Raw genomic sequence first — 19,924 nt, 5'->3', positions numbered from 1 at the left:
ACGTTCCTCTGCGACTGCCAGTGGAGCAGGGCCTGTTACATCAGGGTCCCGTGGTGATGGAGGATCCCTCCCCCTTTGGTCTTACGGCCTGGCTATTGAGCGGCAGCGTCTGAGAAAGAAGGGCTTCTCAGACAAGGTCATCGCCACTATGCTGAGAGCGAGGAAGCGCTCTACTTCTACTGCTTACGCCAGGGTTTGGCGTACCTTTGCAGCGTGGTGTGAAGCAGGCTCACTTTCTCCCTTCACTGCTCCAATTTCTTCAGTGTTGGCGTTCCTGCAAGAAGGTCTGGAGAAAGGCCTGTCGCTCAGTTCCCTTAAAGTCCAGGTAGCGGCTCTGACTTGCTTCAGGGGCCGCCTGAAGGGTGTTTCCCTGGCTTCTCAGCCAGATGTGGTGCGCTTTCTCAAAGGAGTTAATCACCTGCGCCCTCCTCTGCACTCTGTGGTGCCTGCGTGGAATCTCAACCTGGTGCTAAGAGCATTGCAGAAGCTGCCTTTTGAACCCTTGTTGAGGGCATCTCTGAAAGACCTGACGTTGAAAGCAGTCTTTTTGGTGGCTATCACTTCAGCCAGAAGAGTTTCCGAGCTCCAGGCGCTCTCATGTCGAGAGCCTTTTCTGCAGTTCACTGAGGCAGGAGTGACTATTCGCACAGTGCCTTCCTTCCTGCCCAAGATTGTTTCTCGCTTCCATGTGAATCAGCAGCTCTGTCTCCCTTCCTTTCGTAGGGAGGACTACCCAGAGGAGTACTCTGCTCTCAAATTTCTGGATGTGAGACGTGTCATCATCAGATACTTGGAAGTGACCAATGATTTCCGGAAATCGGATCATCTGTTTGTCTTGTTTGCAGGTCCTCGTAAGGGTCTGCAGGCTGCTAAGCCTACAGTGGCAAGATGGGTCAAGGAAGCCATTGCAGCGGCTTATGTGACCGCGGGGAAGATGCCGCCTATCCAGCTGAAGGCTCACTCCACAAGAGCTCAGGCGGCCTCGATGGCAGAGGCCGGGTCCGTCTCCTTGGCAGAGATATGCAAGGCGGCAACTTGGGCATCGGCCCATACATTCTCCAAGCATTACCGCTTGACTGTGGCTGCTCGGGCGGAGGCCCGGTTTGGAGCCACAGTGTTGCGGTCAGGGATTTCAATGTCCCGCCCTGGGTGAGTACTGCTTCGGTACATCCCACCAGTCTATGGATTGATCAGCTTGATGATATGGAAGGTAAAATTATGTATCATACCTGATAATTTTCTTTCCATTAATCATAGCTGATCAATCCATAGCCCCTCCCAGATATCTGTACTGTTTATATTCTGGTTGAATTTTAGGTTCAAGTTTAGGCTTCAGTTACTTCAGGAGGACTTCGTGTTCAAGTTTTTTCACTTGGATCCTACAAGAGTTGAGACGAGTTTGTGTAACAGTGAGCTGCTGCATTCCTCTCCCCTCCGTTTTACGGGGCTGGATTGAGACATAAATTCTGCCGGCACTCCCTCCTGCTTCGTGCGGCTGTAGGGCAGCTTTGTACCCCTCCCGCTTCGGCGGTGTTAGGGTCAGTCAGCTCCTCCCGTGGTTGCAGGATAAGCCAGATCCCCCCTGCATCGGCGGGTGTGGTATCCCTCCCCCGCTCCACGGGGATGAGCTGGACGGATTCCCCTCCCCCACTTGTGTGGGGATGAGCTGGGTTAATTCCCCTCCCCCGTTTCGGTGGTGGTGAGCTGGGCAGAGTGTCCCTTTGTGGGTGTAATTCTCTAAGTGCTGAGTCCTGCGGATGGAGCTTTGATATCGACATACTGAGGAGTTTCCGGCAGCACATGACCACATATAGGGAGGCAAAAGTTTGCTCTCTATCTCCACCTGCTGGTAGATGGACACAACCCACCAGTCTATGGATTGATCAGCTATGATTAATGGAAAGAAAATTATCAGGTATGATACATAATTTTACCTTTAAAACAATACAGGAACGTAAGACCTTTGAACTAAGAATGATTGAATATTTTAACACCCAACAGAAAGGACTTAACAAGGATCTGGGGTTCCTAACCCATTATAAACCATAAAGCTGTATGTCTCTGTTGATCACCCCACCCCTCACCTATCCACACCCATCCTGTTAGAATATCAATGATATGCTTTGATGTCCCCATGCATACCTCCGACCCACCCCCACCCTCCCACCCTGTCAGACTGTCAAAGTAATGCTTTGATGTTTCTCTTATACAGGGGCGTATCTGAACTGCGGCGGTAGGGGGGGCCAGGGCCAGAGTGAGGGGGCACATTATAGCCCCCCCCCCCCGCCGCCGCCGCCGCCATTGCCGATCCCCCTCCCCCCAGCCGCTACCATTGCCAACCCTCCCCCTCCGTTGCTCGCTTACCTTCGCTGGCGGGGGACCCCAACCCCCGCCAGCCGAGGTCCGCGTCCTCCTGCCGCTGCCGGCTGCCTTTGGTGCTTTCATTTGTCCATTGAAGCTAGCGCCAACTAAAGTTTCTTTTGACTCTGACGTCGCTGCACGTTGTACGTGCAGGACGTCAGACTCAGAAAATGTTTCTGAGTCTGACGTCCTGCACGTACAACGTGCAGCGACGTCAGACTCAAAAGAAACTTTCATCGGCGCCAGCTTCAATGGACAAATGAAAGCACCAAAGGCAGCCGGCAGCGGCAGGAGGACGCGGACCTCGGCTGGCGGGGGTTGGGGTCCCCCGCCAGCGAAGGTAGGCGAGCAACGGAGGGGGAGGGTTGGCAGCGGTAGGGGGGTCCAGGGCGAAATCTGCGGGGGCCCAGGCCCCTGCGGCCCCACGCAGATACGCCCCTGCTCTTATATACACTGTCAGCTACCACATTTGCTTATTTCCGATCTGACCACACCCACCCTGTTAGAATATCAATGATATGCTTTGATGTCCCCATGCATACCTCCGACCCACCCCCATCCTCCCACCCTGTCAGACTGTCATAGTAATGCTTGAATGTTTTCACTTATATACACTGTCAGCTAGCACATTTGCTTATTTCCGATCTGAGGAAGAAGGGCAACCTTCGAAAGCTAATCAAGAAATGTATTAAGTTATGTCCAATAAAAAAGGTATCATCTTATTTTCTTTTCCATGTTTTATTTTGTTTGATTTCTATTGATAACCTTTAAGCGTGGACTAACACACACTCCTCTACTAAAATAATACAAACCTCACAACAAGTTTGCTATTGGTTTTGATATGCGAATATTTAGGGTCACTCAATATGGCGGAAGCTCCGCCCATTGCCTTTAGCCCAGATTGTCACACGACGCAGTCCATCATAAAAACCTCCTGTGGCTGCCCCGCCCCGCCCCGCCCCGCCCCTCCCTCCAGCCACGTGACTGGGGTTTGATGCGCGTCACATCCTCATTGCGATTGGGCTTCTTACGTCACTCACGGTAGACAGCTGACGGATTATTACGGCGGCTGCGCAGAGCGGCCGCGAATATGGCGGCGGTGCTGGTGAGAGACGCGCTCAGTGGGAGGGTTTCGGCGGTGCAGTTGAGGGGCAGCGGTGGGGATCTGCTTTCCGCCTATGCTCGAGGCACGGTAAGGACGGGGAGGGTGGACTTGCTCGGGCTCCAGCGCCTCAGCACTTCCCTCATAAACTTAGGCCCGGCCAGAGCTGAAACCGTTTCTCTTCAGGAGGGAGAAATTGCCGTTTTAAGGCTAAGGTGGTGCGAGCATCACTTTTAGGCATTTATTTTCAAGAGCTGCTCTAAATGTGTTTGCCCTCTCCGTATCTTTTGTGCACCTTTGCATGCGGGTAGCAGTTGTGACTTGGCACAGAGTGGTGCTAATGTGCGTAACTGCATTTAGGCACTAGTCTACTACTACTACTTAACATTTCTAGAGCGCTACTTGGGTTACGCAGCGCTGTACAATTTAACAAAGAGGGACAGTCCCTGCTCAAAGACAAGTGAACGGTCGGTCCGATAGGGGCAGTCAAATTGGGGCAGTCTGGATTCACTGAACGGTAAGGGTTAGGTGCCGAACGCAGCATTGAAGAGGTGGGCTTTAAGCAAAGACTTGAAGATGGGCAGGGAGGGGGCTTGGCGTAAGGGCTCAGGATGGTTGTTCCAAGCATAGGGTGAGGCGAGGCAGAATGAGCGGAGCCTGGAGTTGGCGGTGGGGGAGAAGGGTACTGAGAGGAGGTAGTCTATCATGTTCTACTACTCACTTACCCTGTACCCTTCTATCCCCTCCTCTTTAATTCCCTTACCTCTTATACTACTACTACTTGACATTTCTAAAGTGCTACTAGGGTTACGCAGCGCTGTACAATTTAACATAGAAGGACAGTCCCTGCTCAAAGAGCTTACAATCTAAAGGACAAATGTACAGTCAGTCAAATAGGGGCAGTCTAGACTTCCTGAAAGGTATAAAGGTTAGGTGCCGAAAGCAACATTGAAGAGGTGGGCTTTGAGCAAGGATTTGAAGATGGGTAGGGAGGGGGCTTGGCGTAAGGGCTCAGGAAGTTTATTCCAAGCATAGGGTGAGGCGAGGCAGAATGAGCGGAGCCTGGAGTTGGCGGTGGTGGAGAAGGGTACTGAGAGAAGGGATTTGTCCTGTAAGCGGAGGTTACAGGCGGGAACGTAAGGGGAAATGAGGGTAGAGAGGTAATGAGGGGCTGCAGACTGAGTGCATTTGTAGATAAGAAGGAGAAGCTTGAACTGTATGCGGTATCTGATTGGAAGCCAGTGAAGTGACCTGAGGAGAGGGGTGATATGAGTATATCGGTTCAGGCGGAATATAAGACGGGCAGCAGAGTTCTGAACGGATTGAAGGGGGGATAGATGGCTAAGTGGGAGGCCAGTGAGGAGTAGGTTGCAGTAGTCAAGGCGAGAGGTAATGAGATCGTGGACGAGAGTACGGGTGGTGTGCTCAGAGAGGAAAGGGCGAATTTTGCTGATGTTAAAGAGAAAGAAGCGACAGGACTTGGCTATCTGCTGGATATGCGCAGAGAAGGAGAGGGAGGAGTCGAAGATGACTCCGAGGTTGCGGGCAGATGAAACGGGGAGGATGAGGGTGCCATCAACTGAGATACAGAGTGGAGGAAGAGGAGAAGTGGGTTTTGGTGGAAAGACGATAAGCTCGGTCTTGGACATGTTCAGTTTCAGGTGGTGGTTGGACATCCATGCAGCAATGTCGGATAAACAGGCCGATACCTTGGCCTGGGTCTCCGCGGTGATGTCTGGTGTGGAGAGATATAGCTGGGTGTCATCAGCATAAAGATGATACTGGAAACCATGAGATGAGATCAGTAAGTCCAGGGAAGAGGTGTAGATTGAAAAAAGAAGGGGTCCAAGGACAGATCCCTGGGGAATTCCAACAGAGAGCGGGATGGAGGTGGAGGAAGATCCATGAGAGTGTACTCTGAAGGTGCGGTGGGAGAGATAGGAGGAGAACCAGGAGAGAACAGAACCCTGGAACCCAAATGAGGACAGTGTGGCAAGAAGTAAATCATGATTGACAGTATCAAAAGCAGCGGATAGATCAAGGAGGATGAGGATGGAGTAGTGGCCTCTGGATTTGGCAAGGAACAGGTCATTACAGACTTTAGAGAGTGCCGTTTCTGTCGAGTGTAGAGGGCGAAAACCGGATTGAAGCGGATCGAGGATGGCATGAGAGGAGAGAAAATCAAGGCAGTGGCTGTGAACAGCACGCTCAAGTATTTTGGAGAGGAAGGGTAGGAGGGAGATGGGGCAGTAGTTGGAGGGACTGGTACGGTCAAGTGATGTTTTTTTGAGGAGAGGTGTGACTACGGCGTGCTTGAAGGTGTCAGGTACAGTTGCAGTGGAGAGAGAGAGGTTGAGGATATGACAGATAGAGGGGGTGACAGTATGAGAGATGGTGTTAAGTAAGTTGGTGGGGATGGGATCAGAGGAACAAGTGGTGCATTTCGAGGAGGAAAGAAGGCAGGCGGTTTCCTCCTCGCTGATATCAGGAAAGGAGGAGAAAGAGACCTGGGTTGGTTGGTTGAGGGAGAGGGTTGAAGGGTGAAGAGGAAGAGGTGCCTTGGTAGTGAACTCAAGGTTGATCTTTTGCACCTTGTCGCGGAAGTAGTCAGCAAGTGATTGAGGTGAAAGTGAGGGGGGGTGGGAGCGGAGAGCACTTTGAGGAGGGAGTTAAGGGTGGCGAAGAGACTACGAGGGTTGGCACTAAGAGAATTGGTCAATTGGGTGTAATGGTCCTATTTGGCAAGGAATAAGGAGGACTGGAAGGAGGATAGCATGAATTTGTAATGAAGGAAATCTGAATGGGTACGAGATTTCCTCCACAGGCGTTCAGCAGATCGGGCGCAGGAGCGAAGGTAACTGATGCAAGGGGTCAGCCAGGGCTGAGGATTAGTACGTCTTGTGGGACGGAAGATGGATGGTGCAAGGGTGTCCAGAGGAGAGAGTGGCATTGTAAGCGGAGACAGCCTTGTCCACAGACTCGGAGGACATGATGGAAGGGAGGAGATTAGAGATAATGGAGGATAAGGTGGGAGGGTCGACAGCCTGGAGATTCCTGGAAGTAGTGGTTAGTGTTGGGCGGGACTGCAGGGAAGGGTGATGGTGTGAAGGTGATCAGGTGATGGACAGAGGGAGGAAGAGCTGAGGTGCAGAAATTGGAGGGTGAGCAGGTAGAGGAGAGGACGAGGTCAAGACAATGGCCGTCTCGGTGAGTAGGGGTGGTGGAGCATAGCTGGAGGTTGAAGGAGGATGCTAGAGTGAGGAACTGAGAAGCGTGAGGGTCGGATTGGTCATCAACGTGTATGTTAAAGTCTCCGAGAATGAGGGATGGGGATGAGGGCTCAAGAAAAATGGAGAGCCAGGCATCGAAGTCGGTAAGGAAGGAAGATAGGGACTTATCAGGGGGGCGGTACATGGCTGCAACTCTGAGTGGCAGCAGGTAGAATAGACGGATGGAGTGAACTTAAAAGGATGAGAAGCAGTGAGACTGCGGTAGGAGGAGAGGTTGAAAACTGCAGGAGGGCGAAAGTAGTAACCCGACACCGCCACCGCGGCCAACTGGGCGGGGAGAATGGGAGAAGAGAGAGCCTCCATGGCATAGGGCCGCGACTGAGGCAGAGTCATCAGGGGTGAGCCAAGTTTCAGTTAGGGCGAGGAGTTGGAGAGAATGGGAGATGAAGAGGTCATGGGTAAAGGAGAGTTTGTTGCAGATAGATCGGGCATTCCATAGGGCGCACGAGAAGGGGAGGGAGGAGGGGGAGAGGAGGGGAATGGAAATGAGGTTGGAGACATTCCGGAGTGGTCTGCATAGATAGGATGAGGATTGGTGTGGGGGACCTGGACTGGGATTGTTCTGTTTACCTGTCCAATTTAGATTGTGAGCTCTTTGAGCAGGGACTGTTTTTTCATGTATGTATGCCTTGTAGCGCTTTAGAAGTGATAAGTAGTAGTAACATAGTAGATGACGGCAGAAAAAGACCTGCACTGTCCATCCAGTCTGCCCAACAAGATAAACTCATATGTGCTACTTTTTGTGTATACCCTACTTTGATTTCTACCTGTGCTCTTCAGGGCACAGACCGTATAAGTCTGCCCAGCACTATCCCCGCCTCCCAGCCACCAGCCCCACCTCCCACCACTGGCTCTGGCACAGACCGTATAAGTCTGCCCAGCACTATCCCCGCCTCCCAACCACCAGCCCCGCCTCCCACCACCGGCTCTGGCACAGACCGTATAAGTCTGCCCAGTGCTATCCCCGCCTCCCAACCACCAGCCCCGCCTCCCACCACTGGCTCTGGGACAGACCGTATAAGTCTGCCCAGCACTATCCCCGCCTCCCAACCACCAGCCCTGCCGCCCACCACCGGCTCTGCCACCCGATCTTGACTAAGCTCCTGAGGATCCATTCCTTCTGCACAGGATTCCTTTATGCTTATCCCACGCATGTTTGAATTCCATTACCGTTTTCATTTCCACCACCTCCCGCGGGAGGGCATTCCAAACATCCACTACTCTTTCCGTGAAAAATACTTCCTGACATTTTTCTTGAGTCTGGCCCCCTTCAAACTCATTTCATGTCCTCTCGTGTCTGTGCCGTAGTAGTAGTGGAGGAATAGCCTAGTGGTTAGTGCAGTGGACTTTGAGCCTGAGTTCAATTCCCATTGCAGCTCCTTGTGACTCTGGGTAAGTCACTTAACCCTCCATTGCCCCTGGTACAAAATAAGTACCTGAATATATGTAAACCGCTTTGAATGTAGTTGCAAAAACCTCAGAAAGGCGGTATATCAAGTCTCATTTCCCTTTCCCTAGTAGTTCTATAGCGGGTAAGCAGCGAGAGGGATGTGTCGACCGCTACAAAATAAGTACCTAAATGTACATAAACCGCTTTGAATGTAGTTGCAAAAACCTCAAAAAGGCGGTATATCAAGTCACATTTCCCCCTTGTGTGTTAAGCTTTTAGAATACTGTTAGTTGTATTTAGTTGCAGGCATTTACTCCTTCATAGAGCAAGCACGCCTAATGCAACACGTATAATGAAAGCTAAACACTTAATTTACATTATACAATTTGTGCTTAGTGCACACTTTAGGTGACCTGTAGAGAAATAACCTTTAAATGTATTCATAGGTTAACTTTTTTTTTTTTTTTAAAGAGAACTGCTCACCATCATACTTAGAATAGCTTACAGCAGTGTCTGGAGGGACAGGTTACTTAAAGAAGTGAAACATCCAAGCCCTTTGGGTCCACACACCTGGGGCACGTTCACAATATAGGTCAAAACCATAAATTTTTAAAGATTTGTTTAGTTACTAAGTGTCGGAACTGTCAAGTTTCCTAATTAAAGGAGGGAAACACTTGCATCAGGTTTTGATTGTGCATCTCCAATGGCATAATGCTTCAGCAAAGCTTTGCGCACCTCCTCAAACTGGGAGCATGTCTCCATGGACAGCCCTTGCAATGCCTGAAATGCTCTACCACTGAGCTTTCCTCCCAAGTAGCGCACCCAGTCTTTCTTGGTAATCTCATTGAGGTGGCAAATTTTCTCAAAGGCATTTAGATATCCATCAATATCACATTGCGTATCATCAAATTGCAGAAACTGGTTGTTTCCAATCCGGGTTGTGGTTCCTACCTCTGGCCTTAGCGCAGGGGTTGGGTTGGAACTTTGAATACGAGCCACTTCCATCTCTAATCTCATTTACTGCTGCAGGAATTCTTGCTCACGTTCTTCACGCTGCAGCTGGCCTAGCTGCTCTCGCTCTTCCCGGTCCTCTCGTCGCTATTGGTCTAGCTGCTACTGCTCTACCAGGTAGATCTGCCGGATCTCAGTTGGTGTGGCATCTGGCCTTCCAATTCACGAGCCTCTGCTTTCACCCCGAGAGAACTCCACACAGCCAAGTCCTGCCACTCCAACTCCTTGAGGACATCCGATCGCTCTTGTGTTAGGTCAGGCATATCCGGTGTCTGAGGGCCACTATCAGCCGCCATCAGCACACTGCTAATCTCCTAACACTACCAAAAAATACTGAATGGGGAAGGGACCCTGGTACTGCTGCAGTCATCCAGAGCAGTAGCTTTTGCAAGAATCTGGCCAATAACAGGGCAGAATATTTTTTCCTCAAGGCTTCTCTGCAACAGCCTTAAAACACAAAACAAACACCACCTGCTGACCAAAAAAGAGAAATAACACTGCATGAAAACATTACAGTTCAGGGGCTTAAAAAGCCTTGTTTTACCACAACCATATACTCTGGTATTTCACCGTGCAAAATTTGAAAAACAAGGTAACAAAGCTTAGACAGCTCGCGCTTGGATTGGCAACCAATGCAACTGAAACCATGAATATAAATCGTGCAATGCTATTTAATAAAGTTTGAAGTTTTTTTAACACTAAATCCTTACAAACTAGGTATCCCAGAAATAAGCAGTGGATTTTCCCCATGTCAATTTAATAATGGTCTAGAGACTTTTCCTTAAGGAAGCTGTCCTTACCTTTTTTTAAACCCTGCTAAGCTAACTGCCTTTACCACATTCTCTGGCAACGAATTCCAGAGTTTAATTACATGTTGAGTGAAGAAATCTTTTTTCTCAGATTCGTATTAAATTTACTAGTTTGTAGCTTCATCGCATGCCCCCTAGTCCTAGTATTTTTGGAAAGAGTAAACAAACGATTCACGTCTACCCGTTCCACTCCACTATTTTATATAGATCTCTATCATATCTCCCCTCAACCGTCTTTTCTCCAAGCTGCCCTAGCCGCTTCAGCCTTTCCTCATAGGGAAATCATCCCATCCCCTTTGTCATTTTCGTCAGCCTTTTCTGTACCTTTTCTAATTCCACTATATCTTTTTTGAGATGCGTCTATCAGAATTGAACACAGAATTGACCATGTATACTCTGGAGGAAATGAGAAACAGGGGTGATATGATACAGACGTTCAGATATTTGAAAGGTATTAATCCGCAAACGAACCTTTTCCGGAGATACGAAGGCGGTAGAACGAGAGGACATGAAATGAAATTGAAGGGGGGCAAACTCAAGAAAAATGTCAGGAAGTATTTTTTCACGGAGAGTGGTGGATGCTTGGAATGCCCTCCCGCGGGAGGTGGTGGAGAGGAAAACGGTAACGGAATTCAAACATGCGTGGGATAAACATAAAGGAATCCTGTTCAGAAGGAATAGATCCTAAGGAGCTTAGCCGAGATTAGGTAGCAGAGCCGGTGGGGGGAGGCGGGGCTAGTGCTGGACAGACTTATACGGTCTGTGCCAGAGCCGTTGGTGGAAGGCGGGACTGGTGATTCGGAGAAGGGGATAGTGATGGGCAGACCTATACGGTCTGTGCCAGAGCCAATTGGTGGGAGGCGGGGCTGGTGTTTGGGAGGCGGGGATAGTGCGGGGCAGACTTATACGGTCTGTGCCCTGAAGAGGACAGGTACAAATAAAAAGTAGCACATAAGAGTTTATCTTGTTGGGCAGACTGGATGGACCGTATAGGTCTTTTTCTGCCGTCATCTACTATGTTACGATGTAGTATTCGAAGTGCAGTTGCACCATGGACCGATACAAAAGCATTAAAACATCCTCACTTTTGTTTTCCATTCCTTTCCTAATAATACCTAACTTTCTATTTGCTTTCTTAGCTGCCGCAGCGCACTGAGCAGAGGGTTTCAACGTATCATCAATGCCGCCGCCGAGATCGCTTTCTTAGTCGGTGACTCCTAACGTGGAACCTTGCATTACATAGCTATAGTTTGGGTTCCTCTTTCCCAAATGCATCACTTTGCACTTGCTCACATTAAACATCATCTGCCATTTAGACGCCCAGTCTCGTAAGGTCCTCTTGTAATTTTTCACAATCCTCTTGCGATTTAACAGCCTTGAATAACTTTGTGTCATCAGCAAATTTAATTGCCTCACTAGTTACTCCCATATCTAGATCATTTATAAATATGTTAAAAAGCAGCGGTCCCAGCACAGACCCCTGGGGAACCCCATTAACTACCCTTCTCCATTAGGAATACTGACCATTGAACCCTACTGTTTTCTATCTTTTAACCAATTTTTAATCCACAATAGGGCACTACCTCCTATCCCATGACTCTCCAATTTCATCTGGAGTCTTTCATGAGGTACTTTGTCAAACGCCTTCTGAAAATCCAGATACACAGTATCAACCGGCTCCCCTTTATCCACATGTTTGTTCACCCCTTCAAAGAAATGTAGTAGATTGGTGAGGCAAGATTTCCCTTCACTAAATCCATGTTGACTTTGTCTCATTAATCCATGCTTTTGAATATGCTCTGTTATTTTGTTCTTTATAATAGTCTCTTCCATTTTGCCCGGCACCAACCTCAGTCTCACCGGTCTATAATTTCCCAGATCCCCTCTAGAACCTTTTTAATATATCGCCGTTACATTGGCCACCCTCCAATCTTCTGGTACCATGCTCGATTTTGAAGGTAAATTACTTATTACTAACAATAGTTCTGACAGTTCATTTTTCAATTCTATCAGTACTCCGGTCCAGGAGATTTGCTACTGTTCAGTTTGTCAAATTGCCCCATTACATCCTCCTAGGTTTATAGAGATTTCATTCAGTTTCTTCAACTCATCAGCTTCGAATACCATTTGCGGCACCCCACCCAAATCTTCCTCGTTGAAGACTGAAGCAAATAATTCATTTTATCTGTCCATGATGGCTTTATCTTCCCTGATTGTCCCTTTTACCCCTCGGTCATCTAGTGGTCCAACCGATTCTTTTGCCAGCTTCTTTTGCTTTTAATATACCTAAAGAAAATTTTACTATGTGTTTTGCCTCCATCGCAATGTTTTTTTCAAAGTCCGTCTTTGCCTTCCTTATCAGCACTTTGCATTTGACTTGCCATTCCTTATGCTGTTTCTTATTATTTTCAGTCGGTTCCTTTTCTGAAGGATTTTCTTTTAGCTCTTATAGCTTCCTTCACCTCACTTTTTAACCATGCCGGCTGTCATTTGGTCTTCCTCACTCCTTTTTTAATAGATGGAATATATTTGGCCTGGGCTTCCAGGATGGTATTTTTGAACAGCATTCACGCATGGTGTAAATTTTTGACCGTTCTTCTCATTTTATCATAGTCTCCTTTTTGAAAGTTATGCTCTAACGTATTGGATTTCCTGTATATACTTACTCCAAAGCTAATATCAAATCTGATCATATTATGATCTCTGTTATCAAGCGGCCCCATCTCCATTACCTCCCACACTAGATCATGCGCTCCATTAAGGACCAGATCGAGAATTTTTCCTTCTCTTGTTGGCTTCTGTACCAGCTGCTCCGTAAAGCAGTCCTTGATTTCGTCCAGGAAGTTTACCTCTCTAGCAAGCCCTAATGAAAAATTAGATATAATAGGCATCTCCGAGACCTGCTGGAAGGAGGATAACCAGTGGGACACTGTCATACCGGGGTACAAATTATATTATAGTGATGATAGGGTGGATCGAATTGGTGGAGGGGTAGCATTGTATGTTAAGGAGGGCCTTGAATCAAATAGACTGAAAATTCTGTAGGAAACAAAACACATCTTGGAATCACTGTGGATTGAAATTCCATGTGTAAAGGGGAAAAGGATAGTGATAGGAGTGTACCACCGTCCGCCTGGCCAGGATGAACAGACGGATTTAGAAATATTATCAAAAACAAAATTACAGAGCACATCCGAGGACATGGATTACTGAGACCAAGTCAGCACGGCTTTTGTGTGGGGAAATCTTGCCTGACCAATTCACTTCAGTTCTTTGAAGGAGTAAACAAACGTGGACAAAGGGGAGCCGGTTGATATTGTGTATCTGGATTTTCAAAAGGCGTTTGACAAGGTACCTCATAGTAACATAGTAGATGACTGCAGAAAAAGACCTGCACGGTCCACCTAGTCTGCCCAACAAGATAAATTTATATGTGCTACTTTTTGTGTATACCTTACCTTGATTTCTATCTGTCATTTTCAGGGCACAGACCGTATAAGTCTGCCCAGCACTATCCCCCACCTCCCACCATCTAATCTCGGCTAAGCTTCTGAGGATCCATTCCATCGGAACAGGATTCCTTTATGTTTATCCCATGCATGTTTGAATTCCGTTACCGTTTTCCTCTCCACCACCTCCTGCAGGAGAGCATTCCAAGCATCCACCACTCTCTGTGAAAAAATACTTCCTGACATTTTTCTTGAGTCTGTCCCCCTTCAATCTCATATCATGCCCTCTAGTTCTACCGCCTTCCCATCTCCGGAAAAGGTTCATTTGCGGATTAATACCTTTCAGATATTTGAACGTCTGTATCATATCACCCCTGTTTCTCCTTTCCTCCAGGGTATACATGTTCAGGTCCGCAAGTCTCTCCTCATACGTCTTGTAACGCAAATCCCATACCATTCTTGTAGCTTTTCTTTGCACCGCTTCAATTCTTTTTACAACCTTAGCAAGATACAGCCTCCAGAATTGAACACAATACTCCAGGTAGGGCCTCACCAACGACTTATACAGGGGCATTAAAACCTCTTTTCTTCTGCTGGTCACTCCCCTCTCTATACAGCCTAGCAACCTTCTACTTACGGCCACTGCCTTGTCACACTATTTCGTCACCTTCACATCCTCAGATACTATCACCCCAAGATCCCTCTCCCCGTCGGTACCTATCAGACTCTCCCCGCCTAACACATATGTCTCCCGTGGATTTCTACTCCCTAAGTGCATCACTTTGCATTTCTTCGCATTGAATTTCAATTGCCAAACCTTAGACCATTCTTCTAGCTTCCGCAGATCCTTTTTCATGTTTTCCACTCCCTCCCGGGTGTCCACTCTGTTACAGATCTTAGTATCATCCGCAAATAGGCAAACTTTACCTTCTAACCCTTCAGCAATGTCACTCACAAATATATTGAACAGAATCAGACCCAGCACCGATCCCTGAGGCACTCCACTACTCACCTTTCCCTCCTCCGAATTCCATTTACCACCACCCTCTGGCGTCTGTCCGTCAACCAGTTCCTAATCCAGTTCACCATTTCAGGACCTATCTTCAGCCCGTCCAGTTTGTTCAAGAGCCTCCTGTGGGGAACCGTGTCAAAAGCTTTGCTGAAATGTAGGTAGATTATGTCTATAGCACATCCCTGATTTAATTCTCCAGTTACCCAGTCAAAGAATTCAATGAGATTCTTTTGGCACGATTTACCTTTGGTAAAACCATGTTGTCTCGGATATTGCAACTTATTGGCTTCCAGGAAATCTATCCTTTCCTTCAGCATCGCTTCCATTACTTTTCCAATAATTGAAGTGAGGCTTACCGGCCTGTAGTTTCCAGTTTCTTCCCTCTATCACCACTTGTGAAGAGGGACCACATCCGCCGTTCTCCAATCCCACAGAACCTCTCCCGTTTCCAATGATTTATTAAACAAACCCGCCAGAACATCTCTGAGCTCCCTTAATATCCTGGGGTGGATCCTGTCCGGTCCCATGGCTTTGTCCACCTTTAGCTTTTCAAGTTGTTTATACCACTCTGTTCCGTGAATGGTGCTATATCTACTCCATTTTCATTTGTACTTTTGCCAGTCCATCGCTGTCCTCCAGGATTTTCTTCAGTGAAAACAGAACAAAAGTATCTATTTAGCAGATTTGCTTTTTCTTCATCATTATCTACATAGCTGTTCACAGAAAGGCTACAGAGGAAATTGGAGGGTCATGGGAGAGGAGGAAATGTCCTATTGTGGATTAAAAACTGGTTGAAGGATAGGAAACAGAGAGTGGGGTTAAATGGGCAGTATTCACAATGGAGAAGGGTAGTTAGTGGGGTTCCTCAGGGGTCTGTGCTAGGACCGCTGCTTTTTAATATATTTATAAATGATTTAGAGATGGGAGTAACTAGCGAGGTAATTAAATTTGCTGATGACACAAGTTATTCAAGGTCGTTAACTCGCGACAGGATTGTGAAAAATTACAGAAGTCCTTACGAGACTGGGCGGCTAAATGGCAGATGACGTTTAATGTGAGCAAGTGCAAGGTGATGCATGTGGGGAAAAAAGAACCCGAATTATAGCTACAGCATGCAAGGTTCCACGTTAGGAGTTACAGACCAAGAAAGGGATCTGGGTGTCGTCGTCGATAATACACTGAAACCTTCTGCTCAGTGTGCTGCTGCGGCTAGGAAAGCGAATAGAATGTTGGGTATTATTAGGAAAGGTATGGAAAACAGGTGTGAGGATGTTATGCTGTTGTATCGCTCCATGGTGCGACCGCACCTTGAGTACTGTGTTCAATTCTGGTCGCAGCATCTCAAGAAAGATATAGTAGAATTGGAAAAGGTGCCGCGAAGGGCGACTAAAATGATAGCGGGGATGGGACGACTTCCCTATGAAGAAAGACTAAGGAGGCTAGGGCTATTCAGCTTGGAGAAGAGACGGCTGAGGGGAGACATGATAGAGGTATATAAAATATTGAGTGGAGTGGAACAGGTGGATGTGAAGCGTCAATGCTTTCCAAAAATACTAGGACTAGGGGGCATGCGATGAAACTACAGTGTAGTAAATTTAAAACAAATCAGAGAAACTTTTTCTTCACCCAACGTATAATTAAACTCTGGAATTCGTTGCCGGAGAACGTGGTGAAGGCGGTTAGCTTAGCAGAGTTTAAAAGGGGGTTAGGCGGTTTCCTAAAGGACAAGTCCATAAACCGCTACTAAATGGACTTGGGAAAAATCCACAATTCCAGGAATAACATGTATAGAATGTTTGTACGTTTGGGAAGCTCGACAGGTGCCCTTGGCCTGGATTGGCTGCTGGGCTCGATGGACCTTTGGTCTTTTCCCAGTGTGGAGGCTAACAAACTGGGCAACACAATAATAATGGGTGATTTCAATTTCCCAGATATTGACTGAGAAAATGGGTGGGTGTGTCCTCCATATGGGGTTTTTGGGGATCTAGCCCTTTAAGAGGAGCAGGTCATCAGCTGGTTTTTATCATTGATGCAGCCTATTAGGCGCGAGTATAGATGGGTATTTAAAGAGTGGGAGTATGACATCAGACGCTCTTATCTGGCGCGTAGGAGATTTCCAGACGCGAACCCACTCTGGGTTTGTTGTCCGTGATCAGTTTAAAGTTTGTTTTCGTGAGTAATATAGTTTGAGAATATTGAAAACGATGAACTTGTTGCCATGATATACTCCAGCATGCATGTGAGCTGTGCTTGATTATTGGCATATTCTGTGTTATAGTTTCCCTTTCTGAAGAAGATATGTGAAACTCGGCCAGAGTTAAAGGGAATACTCATGGAGCTGGCAAGAATGATTTGGATGAATGGACTGATTTGGTTTTAAAAGCACAAACGTGATCATGATATATGCTCAAGGGAAGTGATGAAATTTTTTTTTTTGTTATTGAGTTATGATTTGTTGTGGGAGATTGTTAAGGTTTGTATGTGGGAATTATACATTTAGTGTTATTAAGCCTCCATTGCCCCATGTAAGCCACATTGAGCCTGCCATGAGTGGGGAAGCGCGGGGTACAAATGTAATAAAAATGAAGCACACTGCACCTCCCTATGTATACATTAGGAAGTTACATTATTTAAATCTGTGGGTTACCCTCTGAGCTCAGTATTGTACTGTGTAGTAGATATATCTATGTATCGTGTTTAGGACAATTTGAAGATGTCTTTTTAATATATCGAATATACAGAATTTTCACTGTTACAACCTACGATATGTGATAAAGATTTTAAAGTAAGCTCAGGTGTATGTACATACATGGTAAGGAGGCGGAACATCCCTTGGGGATATAATGGTTGGAATGGGTATGGTCTGAGCACATTTAAACACTTTATAATTGTAATATAAAAAGTTAAAAAATTAGTGTTTACCCAAGGTATAGTAAGAAGTAAATTTGTAGACTTGGTTTTCTTATATTGCGGTCTTCCGTTTATCTATAATTTTCTGTTATGCCTAATGGTTGGGGCCCCTGCTGCCACCCTCCCCCATCATGCTCTGCTTTCCACGTCTAGGCTCAATCCCCCCCCCCCCCCCCCCCCCCCCCCCAATGAAAACATTGAACTTTCTTAGTTTTACTGTCACTTGCCATCTCCTTCATTTTTACTTTGTCTTAGTCCCGCATTCCAGCTCTTTCAGGCTCCTTTTCATTTCCCCTTTCTCCATTCCAGCTGAGAAGGTAACACTGTGGCTGGGCATCCATGGTTGCAGCTTCTAAGGGATCTAAGTGAAATGGTGGAATGCTAATAATGATATGCAAACACCTTCTAATATAGTAACGCAGATGAAGGAAACCCTTGTGACTTCTAATTTGACAAGGGATGTGGATGCATGAGGCAGTGAACTCGAGAAACTGGGATAAGCACAGAGGTTAACTGGTGTGTCTGTGGGACCAGACTAGATTAGCGTTACTGTCCTTGTCTGTCTTCATACTCTGATTCTGTAGAACCATGGTTTTGAGTTTAAATACCCATTTGTTCATGACTGTTCGTTTCCCTTTTATTTCTAGGGTATTCCTGTGGATAGTTTATATGTGACGTGTAATGGGCGACTGGTTGGTGCTGATCAAGAATTGCAGAATGGACTGGTTTATAGTCTGGCGCCTAGACTGTGTGGCGGAAAAGGAGGTCTGTTCTAACTTTTTGATGCTTTTTTTGTACTCGGCAGCATATTAAAGTTCTCCATGGAAAACAAGATTTGTGCTTACTAGTTTTTATGTTTTCATATTCAGTGATGTTCACTACTACAAAAAGTGGTTCTAAAGTACTTACAAAATACTTCTAATACTTAGTTAGTGACTAAATTGAATGGACTATATAGGGATCATGCAAGTGCCAGCTGTTAGCCGCAGATGAGCTACCTGGCAAATGTTGGCCTCGCCATCTCACATTGCTGGTGTAATCACTTCAAGGGTTACATACAATTTCAGTAGTCCAATATATATTATCTACTCTTAATTAGACTACTACAGAAAATGGAGTGGAGGAGTGGCCTAGTGGTTAGGGTGGTGGACTTTGGTCCTGGGAAACTGAAGAACTGAGTTCGATTCCTGGCACAGGCAGCTCTTTGTGACTCTGGGCAAGTCACTTAAGCCTACATTGCCCCATGTAAGCCGCATTGAGCCTGCCATGAGTGGGAAAGCGCAGGGTACAAATGTAACAAAAATAAAATAGATACTATTGGAGATTCTACATGGAATGTTGCTACTATTGGAGATTCTACATGGAATGTTGCTATTCCACTAGCATTGCTACTCCACTAGCTCTTCACTAGTCCAAAGATAAGAACTAAGCGTATGCACACAGCAATTATACAAATACCTCTATGAATATGTGTTAATATATGTGCAGGTTTCACGTGTTTTCTATGTTTATTGGGAACCCTCGGACGATACCACTTAACGGCAATTTCATTAGTTTTTTGCCTAGTGGCTAGGTCTCTCTTCATAGGGCAATCCCTTTTATTAAACCATAAATAATTGCAGTTGCAAACACTTTCCACTAGTGCCCAAAAGTATACGTGCTCAAAATATAATAATTCAAAAAGAAAAAATAGAAAAAACTTATCTTGAGCATTACTGCATGTCTCTCTGTTGAAGTCCACTTTGGCTTCCCCTAAATTACGCTAGTCGAATAGCAACATTCCATGTAGAATCTCAAATAGTAGCAATAGTGGAGGAGTGGCCTAGTGGTTAGGGTGGTGGACTTTGGTCCTGGGGAACTGAGGAACTGAGTTTGATTACCACTTCAGGCACAGGCAGCTCCTTGTGACTCTGGGCAAGTCACTTAACCCTCCATTGCCCCATGTAAGCCGCATTGAGCCTGCCATGAGTGGGAAAGCGCAGGGTACAAATGTAACAAAAATAAAATAGATACTTTTGGAGATTCTACATGGAATGTTGCTATTCCACTAGCAACATTCCATGTAGAAGCCTGCGCGGCCACATTGGTGATCTGCAAGGGCCAACTTCTACATGGAATGTTGCTAGTGGAATCTCAAATAGTAGCAACAGTGGAGGAGTAACCTAGTGGTTAGGGTGGTGGACTTTGGTCCTGAGGAACTGAGTTGGATTCCCACTTCAGGCACAGGCAGCTCCTTGTGACTCTGGGCAAGTCACTTAACCCTCCATTGCCCCATGTAAGCCGCATTGAGCCTGCCATGAGTGGGAAAGCGCAGGGTACAAATGTAACAAAAATAAAATAGATACTATTGGAGATTCTACATGGAATGTTGCTACTATTGGAGATTCTACATGGAATGTTGCTATTCCACTAGCAACATTCCATATAGAAGCCTGTGCGGCCACATTGGTGATCTGCAAGGGCCGACTTCTACATGGAATGTTGCTAGTGGAATAGCAACATTCCATGTAGAATCTCAAATAGTAGCAACAGTGGAGGAGTGGCCTAGTGGTTAGGGTGGTGGACTTTGGTCCTGAGGAACTGAGTTTGA

At 46.6% G+C, this 19,924-nt stretch overlaps 1 protein-coding gene across 1 annotated transcript in view; it reads left to right on the top strand.

Annotated features, from left to right (window-relative positions):
• Positions 1-3,451: 3,451 nt before the first annotated feature.
• LOC115459041 (replication stress response regulator SDE2-like) overlaps positions 3,452-19,924 on the top strand; it is a gene marked incomplete at its 3' end in the record, with an annotated part of 28,740 nt that continues 12,267 nt past the window's right edge. Inside the window, exons 1-2 of the mRNA XM_030188904.1 lie at positions 3,452-3,553; positions 17,982-18,099. Of these exons, the coding sequence (XP_030044764.1) occupies positions 3,452-3,553; positions 17,982-18,099 (220 nt within the window). The remainder of the gene's footprint in view (positions 3,554-17,981; positions 18,100-19,924) is intronic.

This window comes from Microcaecilia unicolor, unplaced genomic scaffold, assembly GCF_901765095.1.
Source record: "Microcaecilia unicolor unplaced genomic scaffold, aMicUni1.1, whole genome shotgun sequence".
Taxonomy (NCBI): Eukaryota; Metazoa; Chordata; class Amphibia; order Gymnophiona; family Siphonopidae; genus Microcaecilia; species Microcaecilia unicolor.
The sequence above is the reverse complement of the archived record's forward strand: the minus strand, read 5'-3'. Positions and strand labels throughout refer to the sequence as shown.